The 19,008-nt window shown below is 44.4% G+C and overlaps 1 protein-coding gene across 2 annotated transcripts in view; it reads right to left on the minus strand.

Annotated features, from left to right (window-relative positions):
* LOC105200730 overlaps positions 1-19,008 on the minus strand; it is a 167,663-nt gene that overhangs the window by 54,392 nt on the left and 94,263 nt on the right. Inside the window, exon 3 of one of the 2 annotated variants that reach the window (XM_039445992.1) lies at positions 6,065-6,109. The exons of the other annotated variant lie outside the window; for it this stretch is intronic. Within the exon in view, the coding sequence (XP_039301926.1) occupies positions 6,065-6,109 (45 nt within the window). The remainder of the gene's footprint in view (positions 1-6,064; positions 6,110-19,008) is intronic. 2 annotated transcript variants of the gene reach the window in all.

A 19,008-nucleotide genomic window follows, 5' to 3' on the forward strand; every position in this document is an offset into this window, starting at 1 on the left:
ACCGTGCAGTCGTGCGCACTTCATCCGTCCGTAACACCGGGCGCCGCGTATGACTCACGTGCGTAAGAAATCTCCGGCGTGCGTGAGACGCTCGACGTGCATGAATGAAAATAACGTCGCGTTGCCACGGCGACGAGGTGAGACGTGCGCGCGCGTGTGTGTGTGTGGGTGGGTGCTCGAGGAAACACGCTTTCATGAATGAACCGACGCGCGCGGCAGTGCGCGCGCGGATGTCTGCGTCTCGTCGCGTCTGACGCAAAACGGTCCCTTCGTTATATAAACGCGCCCAACTCGTTCCCGGAAAGGATTTAACACTTTGCTGGTCATAAAGGGTGATCAAAGCGGCGTCGCTCTTCCGCTGCAGTCTCCGTATCGATCACGACAAAGCGTCGACGTGACGCCTCTATCCGCCCGCGAATGTAAAAATAGCCGCGCAATGACGCACGTTATCCTTGAAAGGCCCGATTTTGTCGGAGGCGACGGACGCGTGTGCAGAGCCCCGATCCCGATGATCCCGGGTCGCTCGAGAGTGATTGATCATCGGGCGACTCGACGAAAGGAAATCGATTAATCAAGAGACCGAGCGCGGTTCAACGCGGTTCATTACTTTCCTCGTGCGCACTTGAACGAGAAGAGTTTGCGGCGACGTCTTGTCGCAATGATTATTATTATTATTATTATTATTATTAATCCCACGTCGTGAGTAAATGCCCTATCATCATTACCGCTATCATTATTGCCTCGTTACGTGCGTTTCGCGTGCGCAGAGTTTCTTTAATACGCGAGACGTGGGCAGTATACTCCCGGTACTTTGCGAGCGTGCGCGCGCGGAAAAAGTCGCGCGGTCGAAGGCCCCGTTTGCGTAAAAAGTCCCGCGCCACGAGTTAAAAACGCGTTCCCCTCGGCTTGCAAAAGTGTGACGACCGCGCGGCTGGTACCTGATGCGGACTTCTGCGCGCGTACATGCGTGTATGAGCTTCGGTGTCGGTGCATCGAGTAAGTAAACATGTTTAGCGCCCACTCGAGAGATTCACGAAGGTTCTCAAAACGCGAGACCAGCCGCACGAGACCACCAGAGGAGAATCTATTCGACTGCGTTCGCGTCTTACCCTGCGGAGGGAAGGAAGGGGTCCGCTCTCGCGGAGTATGATATCGTCGTACGAAGCTGTTGCGATTATTCTGCTTGCACAGCCGGAATATCGTGTCGATTCTTAGGGATTCTCTCACGCTTCTCTCTCTCTCTCTCTTTCTCTCAATGCTTTAACAACTCTGTGTCATAAATTCCAAAACTGAAAACTCAGCTTGGTCAAGGACGAACGGTTAAGGATGTATGGGTCATATCTTGAAACATTACCAAAAATATAAAAGTTTCATGGAATATTCTACACTGTTGGGAAATTTGTGTACTCTTGTGAATAAATCTGTCGGTCAAAGTTTTTTGTGTTAAATAATGAACATATTCATATGTAAATTTAACACATGTCCACTATGTTAACTGAACTTAACAGTTATAAAACGTAGAATTGTGAAAGTGATTTAAAAAATATGTTAAGTATTTATGAAATACGTGCAAATTGTCTTACTTTAATATAATTTTAAAATCATTTTTATAATTTTACATTCTGTATCTGTTAAAATTTATAGAAAAAGTTACATGTACTAATTTTACATATACTAATAAAACTCTGATAAATATTCGTGCAAAAATTTATTTGGATTTGCTTATACTCGTTTAAGTTAATATTTATTTAAAACTGCAGCAAAATATAGTAATTTTAGCTGCAAAGACTATTATAAATCAAACTTTTCATTGTTTTCTTTTTTGCAGCTAGTTTCAGGATCACAATCTTTCATTGTTGATTAGGAAAAAAAAAAAAAAAAAAAACCTAAAGAAGCCTTCAGTTTTAAAATTTAATTCGTATTGTATGGTCAAGACATGCATAGTGACGCGATAAACTCGTGGAAAGAAACACAATTCTTTTGTTTAGTCTTCATTTCATTATCGATTTATGCAGCACGATGCGTCCTGCGGGTTTAACGAAGCGTTAAACTCCACACGTGCCGAACGAAGACGGGAAATGGACTATCTATGTGTTGAAACGTACCGACACGCGCGGGCGAAACTGAGCTAAATTCGCGACGCGATTGTAACAAAACGCGAATCGCGCCGGGCTTTCATTTGCAGACGATTAATTTTGCATCCGCGCACACCCGCGCTCGCAAATCGTTGCGTTCTCTCGCCCACGTTTTGCCATCGCTGCCGTATCGTACAGCGGTAATAACGTAATGCAATTTGCGCGGACTTCGTCCCATTATGCGCGAAAGCCGTCCGATGATTCATCGCCGATACGTTCCGACAACGGCCTTGTTATCAATGGCCACTTTTAAGCCATTAACCCCGGAGGGTTTATTGCGCTCGCCGAGAAGTAAATCGCACACGAGTCTTCTTATTTATTTCTTTTCTTTTTCATTCCAGCAGCGATCCGCGGTGGAAAACACGTACTTAATGCCGCGCCGCGCCGCGCCGCGCAGAAATCATCGAGGCAAGAAAACGCAATTCGTCATCGACCTTGAATCCGTCTCGTGGGTGCGCACGTGGAAAATAATCGAGAAACCATAGTGGCGATAATAAACAACGTGGCACGTGGAGAGTCGGTGCATATGCGCGGCATCTCTCGTCAGTTTCAACTTGGTAAATTCTATTAAGCGCCACAAGGCTGCATAATCCCACTGGACGGTACGTCCAATCAGCGAGAATTCGCAACTAACTAAAGGATTTATACGAACCGACGGCGAGCGGTGCGACTTGTTATTCAGGATGCGGCTTGGTTGTAAAACGCACTACGCTCGTTAAATCATCGACGGACAAGTGTGGCACGACGGTATGCGCGAACGTGTGGAAAAATCGCAACGAAATTCCGTCGGTATAATCGGAAAACGAACATTGGAACAATTTTTCGCATTCCACGGAAAGAAAAAGAATCGAGAGAAAATAAAAAGACCTCTCTCGCCGAGCTCTATTTTTACCCTATTTCAGATTGATTTTCCAATAGTCCGTTCTTTTCAAACGTCAGTTGTAATAATAATAATAATGACGATTTAATATTCGGAATATTTGCATATGTAAATACGAATTCCTGACTGATCCTCGAAGCACGTCCTCTCAACTGACCATCGACTCGACGACGGGCTCTCTTGTTAGCACCTCGAGTGAACTACGCGAGATAGGACGATACATCCCGAGCTTAAGTCGGTGCCTGACCGAGTAATTAATTTGCATTCGCGAGATCAACAGTCGCGAAATTATTCTCGGTAAGGGCAACCTGTTTCCACTCTGCTATTCCGGACATACGCGGGCCGACTTACTCAGATCGCAGCGCCATTAGTCCTCGTTAATTAACGATGTTAAGATAACGTCGTGACGATATCCTGACGATAGCGAATGCTGTTCAGTCGCTTGTCGCTTAATTCCCTGCCGACACGTCTCATTATTCAAATCTCCAAGAGCGCGCGATTTAACTTTCGTCATGTAGAACGAGAAACGATTCCAACCGCCGTGCCTTTCAAGACAGACTGTATTTTTATTGTAGAGTAAGATTGGCGATATCGCACCGGTTCCTAAATCGCATCACCTCGCGTATAAATTCAACCACAGTACTTGTACTCTTTGTGGGATTATTTGGGAACTATATAGTTAAATAAAGTTATACAAAATGCTTTAGTCTTCAAAATCGCTATTACTTTGACTATTACTGATCGTGATTATATATATAAAATCAAATATAATAATCATATAAAGCATTGTAACAATATTGCTGTAATGTAGTAATGCAATATTATTGAAAAGTTATCGAAATGATAATATTGATAGAAATTATATTTAATATTTAGTTTACGGTATTTATCTCCAATATTAATAAAATTGTGTTTATCTAACGCATTTTTGCTCGAGAAGAAAGAATCTAGCAGAAAAAGTGTCGTTTTATTCCAGGAAGAGTAATATTAACCTGTGATACGATTTAGGAAGACTAGTTGCCTAAACGTACTATTTGAAGGCTTCTTAAAAATCGTCGTTTAAAAATTTATGCCAATACATGAAATTTGGAAAAAAATAATTATGAAAAGAAAAATGTTGTAATTTATTACGATGTAGGAAAATGAAAAATATTTCTCATAATTTCTTATTAGTTATAAGTTTTTATGTCAAAAGTGGTGCGATTTCGGCAATCTTACCGTATTATCGCTCTTCGCTGCCGAAGCTTCATCTCTCTGTTTAGCTGTGAAAGTTCGGCGTGTAAATGGGAATCGAGGCAGCCGCGGGACACGTGCGCGATCGCGCGTAATTGAAGAAATCTATGCGTACCGTTGTTTAACGGCCGTGACAATTAGAGATGGAGAAAGTAAGGAAGTGGGTATTAGCGAGTCACCGTCGTCATCTAACGAGACACTTCGACGAGACGCGGCTTAACGAGGCGACCGCGGCTACCTCATTGAATCTTAAACACGACTAATCAAACACGTCGACGCTCAATTAGCGGAATTGTCGATCGGTGTGTTTAGAGATTTTCATGCCGGTCAGGGTAATCTCACCTTGGTACCGGTCGGAAAGTTCTGCCTTCGTACGAAACTGACGTACAACACGCACACGCGCATACAAAATTTGCATTCGCACGTACAGGAGACTTTCGCGGAAATCGCACGGTCGACGAACTTATACGCGGCCAACTAGGCGGCATTTTGACTGTCGGTTCCAAAGAGACGAACAACTCTCGGTGAAATCAACTCAATTAGCGTTGAATGTTTTATTCGACGGGGGAATCCTAAGTTAGGAATGCGCATATTCTCCAGCGCGATCAAGGCCGCTCACACACGTACCTACACATATACAAAATCCATCGGGAAATTGACCGTGGATTTTTCTGACCTACTTCCTTGTGTAATTGATGAGGGCTTCGCGTGGCTTTTCATGCGCCAGCTCCGACCCACCCTAAGGACGTCGCTTTTGAACTTTCGTTTAAAATGATAAATGTTAAATGCACCGCCCGACCATGAAGATCTTCGGATATTTTCTGCCCTCCTTTCTATCGCGAGCGTATCTCGCGCACTTCAACGTCGCGCTGTCATTATTTTCACAAATTTACATAATCATCATACTTCCGTATACCTTACTCGGACAATAATATCGCTGTGAAAACGATCACTCCGTAACTCCCGTTACGCTTCGATTAATTTCTTACTTAGTATGAGAGATTCTGCAACCCCATCTGCGTTGCAAATTGAACCGAGATTGCTTCAGCGAGTTCAAGTTCGCCTTGCAGTAAGAGGGAAAAGTTTCATGATTTTAAGTTTTAAAGTTTTACATTATTATTGTGCAATGTTTAAAAAAAAAAGTAATCAACCGGCAACAGGGACACCGTGGCGCACGAAAGTAACTGAAACACGAGAAACTCGTGTTGATTATTTTCTCGAGCAGAAGGTAACTCGAGTTAACTCAAAGCAATTTTTGCTCTGGCGTAAGTGCAAGCTCGGGATGGCAATCTCCAAGAGATGAGCAGATCATCGACGAAGAAGTTTGTTAGTGAAAACGCGCGCGGACACACTTTGGGATTTCTCTCGCGCAATAAATCCCAGTAACATCCAAGATTCACGTGTTTGTCGGGTTATAACGTACATATTAGCATCGGCAATCGGTTTCTCTTCGTGTATATTTAAGAATGCCATTGAGAACGCTACAGCGATGCCGCTCGTCGTCATAATTGCGGCGGCGGCGACGTTGCAACAGAGGTGCATCGCAAAAATGTATACGCGGTATACGCGTATCCGGACATCCGAGGTGGATGCGAAGCCGTGTTCTTCGCCTTATTTCTCGTATTATTAAACGGACCCTTCCTGTTCGCGACGTACATACTAATCGAAAGGACTTGTATCGAAAGGTTCCAGTCACGTGGGTGGAAGTTATAGCGGAACTTGCGAGTTAGCGAGTTGTCAGCGCGAATTTTTCACCGGCAACTGATTCTCGGCCATCTCGACTATAATTTCTAACGACAAACTCAAATTGACTCACCCTTCCCTTCTCCTCTGTCGCGTGTTCTTTGGATCGCCTACTCACCTGCAAGTCAAAATAACACAAGGATTAGAATCAAACATAATTTTTCAACAAGTATAACCTTATCCTAAGTATTTTTTTATTTTACGTGAAATTAAAATTGAAATGACGGAAATAGAGAATAAAAAATTTGGATTTTGGATAAACAGAATTTTTAACCGCATTTCGATTTGGGTTTATACGCTTAAAAGTGCCCGTGCTCCCCGATCGGACGAGCCCGTTTTCAAGATCGTTTCTCGCGTCGGGCGCATCGGGGGCGTCGGACGAGCGACTTTAACGAGGGAACACGTCAATAAAGACGCAAGTGCAACGACTGACAAATTACGTCGACACGTCGATGCATTCTGCGGCGCGCTGATAAAGTCCATTGGGCTTTTGTGGCCGATCGTTGCTTTTTGTCCTCCTGTTACGGAGAATTAGCCACCTCACTTCGCTGCACTTCGCGATGCGAGGGCAATCGCGGTACTGGATGAAACGAAAGGGATCACCGCGATTGTGTGCGAGAGACGACAATCGGGGTCGCGATATTTATTCGCTCCGGAGCGGAGCAATAAGAGCGAAATGAGCTTTTCGCAATTATACGCAAGTATATATCCGCGAGGGATACTCCCTGTTCCTTCTCTTTTCCTCCCTCTTTTTTTCCAGACTACTTTTTTCTAGAAATAATTAACTGAGTAAGTACACAACTGAACGCTAGCCGCACTTTTATTGCGTTTTGAACACGCATACTTTCACCAAACGCCCCGTTTTAAGTATGATTAAACTTGTTACCGTAATTTCTAATGCGTGTCACCTCTCGTCGAAAAAGATTAAAAAATGAATATCTTCGAAGCAATCGCGAGATCGACAGGTCATTAAGTACATTATACGAGCCATTCCCATTCTTGATCGGTGATAAGGCGTTTCCACGTACGGCGATAAAAATTTGTTCACATTGGTGAAAACGATGCCGTGTGAAACTTTTTTCTTGCGAAAGGAATCGCCGAAAACTTCTCATCGTTTTCGGCGAAGACCCACTTACGAAACGGACAGGGAAATTACATGACCCACTAATCACTCGATGACTCGCGACCTTGCAATTTTAGCGATTCGCTAACGCGATGACAGTGTCGTCGCGTGATGCAATCGTGTTGCGCGGTGTAAAAATTACAAGCGAAAACGTCAGCGGAAAGCGGCGCTGAACGCACCACTGACATCAATATAATTGCGAACTAATGAACTTCCGAGTTCTTGCTCAACGTAAGAACACGCGTGCGACATCGGCAAACAAATGTTTGACGTTCTTGTTGTCGTTGGCACGGTCGTGCAGAAGTGATTTGTGATTCTTCGAGGAATTCGAGGCAATCGTTATTCGATAATATGCGTATTGTAATGACGATCGTTTATTATCATATTATGACAACGATGATTTGAAATGTGTATTCATAGTTCACTCTTGAAAGTATCTCGACGTTTCTACAGTACCTAGTAAAACTTTAGCGCCACTCTTTGCTTTCAATTGACGAAAACTGAGACGTCAGTGCGCGCGGTCCTTTACCTTATCCTTGAAGAACAACGGATCGCGAATGTTTTCTTCTCGGGGGGAATAGGGAGGACACATCGACGTGTTTCACAAGGGTATCCCGATAACGTCGCGAAAAGAGGTTCGCCGAGTTTTTCAAGTCTCATGATACGTTTCGGAGAAATTCAATTATCATGGCAACGAACAAGAGCAACAGCAGTCGCGGCGAGTGAGAGCGAATGAAGTGAGAGCGAATGATAAATGGCGCGGATAACGGATGCATCGCTCCGCCGCGGCTACTGCAAACCGCGGAATGCGCGCATAATGCCATTCTTTCATGCGTGTATCTGAAAGGTCGTCGGATTTCGCGAGCGGTCCATTATCGCTGCGCGCGATAAGGCGCACTCGCGCACGCAATTATCGATAATACCGCGGCCGTCAATCTCCGCAATTTAAACCCAAGGCGAATCATTAGTCTCTTCTTTCCCCGGTGTGCTTCGATAACGGAGCTCCCAGATACGAGCGATCAAAGAAAAAATCAAAAAAAAAAGATTACATTCCGAGACGTTAAACGATAAAGAAAAAAGAAAAACGAGTACAAGTTTAATCTCCCGTTTCTTCCCATGATCTTCTCGCGGTACGCGTAAAAACCTCGCTCCCATCCCGAGCGTCCGTCGTAATAACGAAAACATCGCGCACTACTTAAAAAGCTCACCGTGGAAAACTTGACGTTCAGGAAGTCGTAGTACCTCACCAGGAACTTCATCGTGCCAGCTGCAACGGTCGAAACTTGACGTAGAGCAACGTGTCGCAGCGACCGACGTCTATCAAGTTTCGTCTCGCGAATGCAATGCAACGCGATTAAATACGCGTATGACAGTCGCGTGTGAGCAAATTAATTGCATTAAGTCGTCGAAAGAGATGCAAAAACGTTGCTCCCTCGATAAACTTATTCTCGGGACGCCTAACGTTATCAGCGTAACGTCTCGCCGGTTATCCCCGTTCTCGGTTCCGTAACGAGGTCGTAAATTCCAACGATCGAGTTATTGATAGTCGCACTTATTGGCAATCGCCGGAAAAAACGCACACGTCGCGCAGATCGATCTTTCGTTCTCCTATCTCGAGGGAGAGAGAGATGCATCACGCGCGCGCGGGCGCGCGCTAATTACATCGGTGATTCGAGTGATTAAGTGTTCTAACGAGATATGTTGATCTTGATAGAGCTTCTGCCGAGTGGTCGTTATTTTTTGGAAACGAAATGTCGATACGACTCAATTGCAGAATCTTGTTGTCGCGCTGCCCCCCTCGCTCTCATTGAAGAAAAAATATCGGTAAGTGCAACTCACGGTGAAAAAATGCGTAGCGTTACGTAACCGGTCGCGCGCGTTGCGATATAACTGACTCGACGTGCGTTTACGCGTCTTGGTCAACGCGTCTGGGCCCGACGACGTGGCGCGTGTACACGCGTGAAAACATATGCGTGTTATTGAGTGCCCGATTCAAACCGCCGCCGCCGCCGCCGCCGCTTTCTAATGCATCGCGAAATGCAGTGGCCGGACTGCGTCGTGGAAATGCGCGGCGTACGAGATATTGCGTGAGATTTTCATATCACGTGGCTTATCAAATTTTCCAATGGAAAGCAGCATGCGAAGAGTTGCGAAAGTACCGCGAAGGTCTTTCAATACACTTCGCGTGGGTTTGATTACATAAGTCTATTTTATCACTCACACGAACGAGCTTTTGCTAGCCGGCTGATTTACATGTTCATTTTCGTCGTCGTAACAAATTGGCATTTCCAATGCATTATCGGAGAGTGAATCGACGGTGTTTAGCCGGCGATTTGCGACGTGTGCACGCGCGTTGCGTCCGAAGATCGACCTACTTTTCGTCGGAAGTGGCAGCGCGCGATCGATCGAGCCCTCGAGAGAGAAAGAGAGAGAGAGAGAGAGAGAGAGAGAGAGAGAGAACGTATATTTATTCACGCAATGTCAATTAACGCCGTCGCCGTCGCCAGTGCGGATCATTATAACGGTGACCCGCTTAGTCAAGGGCCGCGCGAATCGATTCGCGGATTAATTACGCGACACTGCACAAATCCGTGTAATCCAAGTAACGGAATCGCTCCTCGCCGTCAGCTCTCGCTGCCCGCGATCAGCTGATCGATCTCAGTGTAGCGCGACGTACTGCTGGCGTATACGCGCTGGCTCACGCACTCCACACATCGCGCGTTACGCAATAGGCAGTGTGCCTCCGTGTCGGTCGCACTGCCCGTCGAAAGCCCGTGAAGAGGAACCGCGCGCGAATATGTGCACGCGCACGCATTCCGGTGCGTGCTCACGACGCACTTACGCAATCCGCAGGCCGCAGCCGCGGTCTCCTCTTCGGCGCGCAGCGGCCGGCCGTTTATTTGTGGTGAGTGGAGTGTATACGTCTCCTTTCGTGGACCGGCAGAAGCGAGCCTCCGGCAAATTGGGCTACGAACTACTCGGCCAAAACAACAGAGTTTCCACCCGACAATGACAGTTTATCGATACGATCTTCGTAACGTTTATGAAGTGGGGAGTATCAAACGTGGCGGGAAATTGATCGATCGATCTATCAACGACCTGATTATCTTGTTATTAAAGTTCCGCTCGTAAATAAAAATAAATTTCCATTTTTTTTTTATCGGAATATCATTTGAACAATTAAGTAATTCCTCGTATCGAACATTTATGCACGACGGTCAGGCGACCTTCGACAACGATCGCGAGGCTCGCGAAAGTAAATCGCACTCAGTTTTGTTGGTCAGAAAGTAACATGCAACTCATACCGTAATAAAATATCCCTTTTCCCGAGAGACATTACCAGTTTTTCTAGTATGCCACGACCCAGTTCAAGAATGTAGTACAGCAGCAATATAAAAAATTCACTTGACGCATTCGAGAACCACGTACTGCCGCGCCATCCCCGGAATGATTTGGCCAACATACGCCCGAACTACGAAGCGAAAGAAAACAAATACAGTCTCGTCGAGCACTTATCTAATCGGGAATTATACCGAACCGAGCAACGTCGTTGCGAGACTGGTAAAAGTACGTACGGAAAGTCGTTGTATTCCGTTCCCTGAGAACGACTCGAGATCGCCGAAATCGCCCAACGAGCGTGGCCGTACGCGACTAAGGGCGCAAAGTTATATAACATATGCAAATACAAGCCAGCGAGGCCCATGACGTCGCGATGTAGGCCTCAGCGACGTGCCAGAAACGAAAATACTCTCGGCGAGTATTCGCGAGCGGGTATCGCGGGCGTTCCTCGTCTCACGCTGAAATCGGGGCTGTCTGCCGCACTCGGGCTTAGGTCGACGGGGCTTAGGTCGACGCCGTAAACGGCCGAGAAACGTCTTTTGATCCCGGATGTAACACACGGCCTCGTTGCGTTTAGGGCAAATTCGTGGGCGCTGCTGACCTCGAGACGACAATAAGGACGTTTAATATTACAGAGTATCGAGACTTACACATTTGCGTTGTTAAATGCCGCAAGTGTAAATATCACTCGATATCTTTTACGAAAATAAAGAAAATTACAAGTGTGCACCGAAGGATCAATTTTGCTGAATGGACAAGGCTGAAATACAAATTTGAAAAGAAAGTTAACCAACTAAATCATTTTAAAATATTGTATCGGATGTTTAACTTGGTTACTAAAACGTCAACATTATCATGCTTGGGCGTCCTACATAATTGTTTCGATGGTCCATCATAAAATTATTTTCTGTATTTAGCTAAATTTTCAATGCTGTAATAAAAATTGTTCCTTCCGTGTGAGCGAATTCTATTTACGATTATTGCGGCTTATAAATTATGTGTTATAAATTATTATAATTTATTTATAATATATATTATAAATTGTTACAATATATATTTATATTATACTTCATAATGGGAACACATTATTAATTGTTATGAATTATGAGAAAGCTGATTAAGCACTCGTTAACCCGCAAACCAAATTTAATATTAATTTTATAACTAATATTAAGAGCAGAGTTTGCCGAGATGGGTCCAACCCATTAAAACCCATCTAAAAAGACCCATTTAAATTCACCTAAAATACCCATCTACAAAAACCTCAGAAAATTCAATAAAAATTTAATAATAGTATAAATGAAATATTTAATATAAATTGTTATAAATATAATTTAATATTATAAATAACATAAAATATATAGTAAAATATATAGTAAAATATATAGTAAAATTGGTAGAAAAGAAAAGAACACAATAAAACTTAATTTAAATTGACATATTTATAGTATTAAAATATATTTATAATAATTAATATTAAATATACCATAAGTAATAAATATTTTTAAACTTTTTACATGATAAAATCTTTTTTTATCTTCAAAGAAGAAATAGCATTATTTTTTAAATCACTTGTTGAAGTCAATTTACATTTAAGCTAAATGTTAATTTTAGTTTTAAATATTAATTTTATAGTAGCAAATATAAATTAAGAAATACAACCTTTAAAACAATTTTTTTTTTATTTCCGAAATTGAGCGCTAGAAGAGCGTTGTCTTTTTATAAAAATTACTTTATTATAAAAAAATTTTAAATAAAATGCTATTCAACTATAATCAATTCAATTTCCGACCAAAGTCTCGGAATGTCGTATTACTGTCATAGAGGAATACGTGCCTGTGTACAAGATATACGTGACATCTTCATACGGGATTAATAAATTTAATCGTAAAATATAATTAATTTTACAGCTTTCTATCCTAGACACTGTATTTCTCTTCGAATATGATATTAGCTAGATGCAAAAGACTCGCGTGGATCGTCAGAACAAGTATAATGAAATTAACTGCGAGGTTTCTCGCTTTGTATTCGCAACCGTTTGACACGGATTTAATCATTTCCACCGTGAAATTTGTATAGCTTCGCGAGCACGTGCACGAGCATGCATGATACGTGCAACCATACGTTTTCGACGTGATGGCGAACACAAGGTAAAGGTCGAAGGGTGTACAGTTGAAATTTTTATTTTTTTTGTTAGAATAAAAGCGTATATATTCCGAAAAGCTCGTCGTGCTTTAGCCGGGATCAATGCATTGATTCAAAATATTGCGTCGCGGGAGCGAAAATGCCAGAGCACTCTTATTTTGCGAAAAACACACATGTACGATTTTTTAGGTAAATGTCAAGTGTAAAATATCGGAAAAAAGTGAAGATGCGCTAGCTGTACTTTCAAAAATGTTTAACACGTGTTTCTCCCTGTTATTCATATATGTTTTCTGCGTTTTCTGCATGTTCTGTACACATTAAAATTGTAAATGACAAGAGTACGTGTAATAAAATGTGAAACCGGATAAAATGTAAATTCATTTTGCACGTGTATAAATTTCTTATTGTATCGGCATTTGAATATGGATCTTTCAAATAGAGCTGCTGCGATTAGCGAGACACAAAATCATTCTGTATTAAACAATTCACGTTTCGAACAATCAATTTTAACGAGTTAGTGCATCGAATTAATCTGCGGCAGCAAAACAATATTTTCTATCAAACATCGAAATAATTCCTTCCAATCGCACAGAACTGTCGTAACAATCGAGCGAATGATTTGATGCCGAGTACAATAATGTTACTGTGCCGGCTTTCACGTGATCGGGGCAAAAAGATGCGATTAACCATTTTTGCGATATTGTGCGGCCAGTTAAACGTGATGTAACGCGTGTTCGTGAATTTAAGAGCAGCTGCTATCGAATGCGCGTTCTCTTTTTATGCATCTCCCACCCAATGCCGGGCGCGGCGCAGCTATCTCGCGCTCCTTTTAGCTTCTTTTTTCCGCGAAACCAGTGTAACCGGTTGAGCGTAAGGCCGGTAGGCAACGAGCCCGCGTTCGTAAGTTCAATACAGCCCCCTTGTGCTTTTCTTTCGTTCGCGGAATTTCATTAAACGTTAACATCAATTATCTGGAACCTCGGACGGCGGACAATGAGAACGACGCACACACGTATTCTCGTATACATTATGCGCTTTGTTAAACGCGCCTCCCACGGATTATCCCGAAGAAAGAAAAAGCTACATTTTTTTTTTTTAACTAAGAGAAGCTCTTTAACAAGTTAATAGAAAATTGTTTTAAAAGAAACATTAAATATCATAAAGCCTTCTCTCTTTCCCTCTCCTCGCTCTTTTTACGTGCCCATGTGCATTTGATTAAAGAAGTTTTTTGTCAAGAAACAATGTTTAACATATATTTATGAAAAAAATTATATACCTGTATAACTATCGAAAAAAAGTGACGACATATTCGTTTAAATTAATGCAACGAGAAATGTTCCGCGGTATCGTATTATAGAATGATGAAAAGATGTATAAAATAATTTACGAGAGGAGAAAGAAGTTAATATCGAATAAAAAATATAAGTACCGCGATATACGATTTCTCGCGGATCGCATTAAATTATTTTGGAAATATTGGAGTTACTCGCTACAAGCGGCTGGGTTAGTGATGAATTCTATCGAGAATAGTTGGCAAGGCTTTCAAGCGGCCAAGCAGTATTGGAGAAGGTTACAGATATTTACCAAAATGTCTTGCAGGGAGACCGGCATCACGGAGCACGTTGACATGTCCACCGGACAAGAATGCTCTCCTTCCCGACACCCGGCGCCCGATCTCTGTGCCTGTCACGCGTTAGAGAGCAAATGTTGATTTACGATATCAACGATATCAAAGCCGGCCACGAAAAGGATACACACCGGCGCGAATTTCATTCGGCCGGAGCAATTTCTCGCGCGCCGGCGAAGCAATTTCTCGCGCGAGCGATTAATCTCCTCGGGGAGCCTTCTTAGCGAGGAAAAATCCTCGCCTCGGTAAAACACGGCGCGGGTATAAATCGAGAGACCGATATGATATATTCTGTTACACCGTATCAACGGAATCGAAGCCGTGCGTGGACTAGAAAAATGGCGTTTGTAATAAACGAGCGAAATCCCCGCTCATTGTCAGCGTAAAACGATGCGGCTGATACGCACGCCGAGGAGATTACGGTCAACCGCGGGGCTGCCAGCTAGCTTTCTATTGCCACGCGAATTGTCCGAAAATCGAGAGGCGAGAGCGAAAGACACTTCCGAGACACGTGCGTATTATTCTCGCTCGATACACGCTTTGTGCCTACACGCGCGAGAGTTCTTTCACTATCGCCGAGCTGAAGCTTACGTATAAAAAAAAAATAAAAAAAAAATAAAAAAAGAGAAAGGGAAGACCGAGAAGTCGATGGACTCAGTTAGACTTACGAACGACGACGGCAGACAGCGTTTGCAGCACTCAATGAACGAAAACAGAACCTCAGGCATGGGAGCTGCTCTGAGCGGGTTTTAATTAGAGAACCGACTGACTCCTCAGCCTTTCTCAGCGCGCGACACGCGGCTCGAGGGATGCGTGTGTGGTCCCTTCGCGATGCCCCCTCTGTCGCGGAGAACGAACGCACGAGGAGGAACCGGACTCGTCTCGCCATCGGTGGAAGGTCGACTCGGTACTGATGCGCCTGGATTCCGCCGAAGACTCTCCCCCGGCGCGTATATTAAATTAAAGGCGCGACGCCGGGGCATTGTGTAGTTTCGCTCCGGTCCCCACCGTAATCCAATATCGCGGCATCAGGTAATCTGCGAACGTCGACGATACACGGAGAAAATGAGGCGGGCGTGTACCGTGCGCGCGACGAAATGACGGGGATCCATTATCCCCTTGGCGAATTACTATTTTTCGATCTCGCGCACACACTCGACCGCGGCGGAGTTTTAATTTTCTCTTCCTACATCTCTCGACAAAAGGATTAAACGCGCGCCCGCGTACGAGAATGTCAGGGGTTATATTCTCGAGCGATGCGTTTCTACAGATGACGCCTTTCTAATCCTTTTTTTCACGTTTCCATGGAATATGAATGGAGTGACGATGCGAGTTAAAAATAAACGGAAACAAAATATCACTAGGCACGACGGACATTATTTTAATATAGAAAAATGACATTTTCCGAGAAAGGGGAGGTGAAACGGAAGGATACGATTTTCTCTCATCCCACGGCGTTTTGTCCGGGGAATATAATTCTCCTAGGTCCAGGTGCACACCCACGCGGTCATCGATTCGATTCCTCGGAGAATTTTCCAAACTGAAAAGTCGCCATCTCTCTACATACTCGCAACTCATGATTAATGTAACGATTAGAGCTTATTCGGTCGTTACGTTAATAATGAACTGTAAGTATGTAGAAAGATAGCGGTTTCTCAGTTTGGAAAATTTTTCGAGACCGTGGGTGTACATATATGTACGTCGCCTTTTGGTCATAAAACACAGGCGCCTATTTTCACGTACACGGCGCGGATAAAAATAGAAAAAATGCCGCTACCCGCGAGGTAGCCAGTTTCGAATTAGAAACTGCCGTTGGATCTTTTTCTTGCCGTTTCTCGTCGCAAGGCGAGGGCTTTGTCACACGCGAGCGAAAGAGAACGAGGGATATTCGCCGTAATATCGAAGCGACGATAACACTGGCACGCCGCCAGGATAAAACGGACGGGTAACACGCGAATCTAGGCGGAACCTTTTTTCGGAATCGCGCAGGGGGAGGCGCTTTAGGATCGGAAAATTATACGATACGCGCGGGCAGCCGGCATACACCCGAAATACACTGGCCGTTCTCACCTTCTTGAAGCCGTGAAAGGAGAATGCACCGACGTTCATCCGCATTTTAACGATCCTTCACTTTCGCCTCGAGGGCTTTCCGATCTTCCATGAATGACGAAGAACAAGATGCTTATTTGCCACTCTTTTGACCTCCCGCACGCGCCGCGGAAAGATCGATCAATCAAAAATAATTTTTGTTGCCTCGAGGTTTTCAACTCGGAACTTGTTGCCTGCACAGACGGCTTCGTTCGAGACAAAGAAAACGAGCGATCGGCTAAATCGATGTTTCCTAATCTAATTCGGATTCAATATTGAAATTCACAACATTGTGCATTTTTAATATTATTAATTATAATTTTTTTTATGAAATCTTTGTACCTTACTTATAGCTTAACAATTATAAAAGTTTTAACGTTCCTGCCAAGAAATTCAATTGTACGTCTCGATCGAAACACGAGCTGCTAATTTAGACACTGGTAACGGAAATTTGTAAGGATAATAGAAGTAAGATCGCAGAAGTAATCCCCTTTCTCTCGCGGAGATCCCAATCTCACGTTACGGAACACTGAACTCTTCCGACTCTAGCACTATTCAAAAAACACTAAACTGGACGGTACATCGACGCGAGATGAGCACTGAGAGTGGTCGACCGGTTCCTTGGCATCCGGTCGGATGACGAGGGAAGAGCGTCGCCGATCGATTTTCGTGGGGCGTACCGCGAGGGTCTTGCGAGACGTCTTTCGGGTAGGATGGTCGGCCGACCACTGATCGAGATGCGTGCAGGTCCGAATACGAGCGAGCGATGATCGTAACGCGTGAGCGTGTGCAACGGGCGCGAACAACGGGTGAGCGAGCGAGCGAGCGAGCGAGCGGGTGCGTGCTGAAACGCTCTCGCGCTTCCCATCCGTCGAGCACGTGTATTTCTAATTGAATCGCCGCTGGAATGCATTGTTCGTCGTTGCGGTTCTCGTTTTTGTTGCATCGCTCTCGATGAACCGAGGACCTCTAACCTTTCAATTAGTCGCCAACGTTTCATATTTCATAACGCGTCTCGTTATACACTCGTGCTCCAGTAAATTTTCAGACCACACGCGCAACTCATTTATGTTATAACGAATTGCCCCTAAAATATTGATGATACATTTATGTAGCGATCAGAGGATTTCAAAATTAATCTCCATTTTCAAGTTCATTTCGAGATGATCCTCGGGATCCTGTTGAAGGAAGGAGATCTTGGAGCCACTGCTGCCCCGTTAAACGAGATAATGGTGTTTGCGCACGGGGAATAAACGTACGTATTTAAACGGTATGACGAATTTAAATGGAAGTCAACGAAGAACGTCCGAAACTCACTGCTGTGTCGTATATCTTCCATCTGCAATAAAGCGCTCAGGAAGAACGTCGTTCAAGAACCGCCCGCGCGACGATAACACACATGGATGCAACCGCTACCGCTACGCTCAACTTTTGTACGAGGAAACGCGCCGTTAACAATGCCGAATTATTCTCGAAGCATGCGTTCGGCGCCGATTTCTTTCGCGTTCGCTCGCGATTCCGACAATTGTAAAACTTGAGAGAAAAATTGTGAAGAAAGATGATTAACCGATGAAACTTTTCTCTCTCTCTCTCTCTCTCTCTAATAAACAAATTCTTTTTTTAATTCTTCATCCAAGCGTGCAATTAAATCCCGTGTGCATGCCCTCGTATTACACTCGCCCTTCCACCGGCAACACCGTCGACCTCGTGAGTTCTATTATTAGACTCCCGTATATGAATGCACTCGCCGCGGCGCGTACGACAATGGGGGAGAGGATTACAGTGTGTTGCACGTGCTGTGCGGGGTAAAAGTGGCTCGTTAGCACGTGTGCTGTAATCCCCGGCATCGGGGAACGATCATCGTTCGTCTACCAGTCGATTGTGATTTCTGTAACGGTGGCGATACGACGATATGTCCGATACACGCTCGACGACTCGTGTCGCGATAATGTGTGCTCGTAGGAAGAAAGAATCTCATTGCAACTCGCGATAAAAGTGTCGCGTCCTCGTAGAGATAACAATCAACGCGGGGTCGCGACACGTGTCCGGTCGCACGTGTCGGGCTTCGCGAAATCCCGTTTGTCTAAATTCCCTCTTCTTTGCGACAAACGGGCATTACCCGTCTTCTGACGGATGTGTCTTTATCATACGCGAGAGGAGATATACGATCCGATTCTTCCGCTGGATGATGACATCGCGCCGTGTCACGCTCAGCACGACGTACATACACGCGTATTTTACCACATGAATCGTCGTAACTTAAATATCACTCGGGAGAATGTCGCAATCGAACGTCCTGTGGCTGATTATTGATGAGGACGTTTGTATCGCGACACACGACACTGTTAAATTCGACGCGAGAACGTACGATAATTCATGTCCGACACGGACCGCTATTGACCCGGACGACACTTCGACCGCTGCCAGTGTATCCATGAGCGTTCCACGAGAATTTTCATTCGCAGAAGCGAATTTGCCCGCAATTTGTCTTCCCGCGTAATTTACGTTGATTGATTCGCATTTCTCGCGCGCCGATTTCGCCGTGCGGGTATTAGCGTCAGAATAAATCGCGGCCGCCACTGTACCTAATCCATCACCATCTTCAACTCCGTTCGCACGTGACACGAACCGACGAGCGGGCACCGTTATACCATTGGCTCCGCGCGATCTCGCGACGGAGCAACGGCGACCACAA

This window comes from Solenopsis invicta, chromosome 2 (genome assembly GCF_016802725.1).
Source record: "Solenopsis invicta isolate M01_SB chromosome 2, UNIL_Sinv_3.0, whole genome shotgun sequence".
Lineage (NCBI taxonomy): Eukaryota > Metazoa > Arthropoda > Insecta > Hymenoptera > Formicidae > Solenopsis > Solenopsis invicta.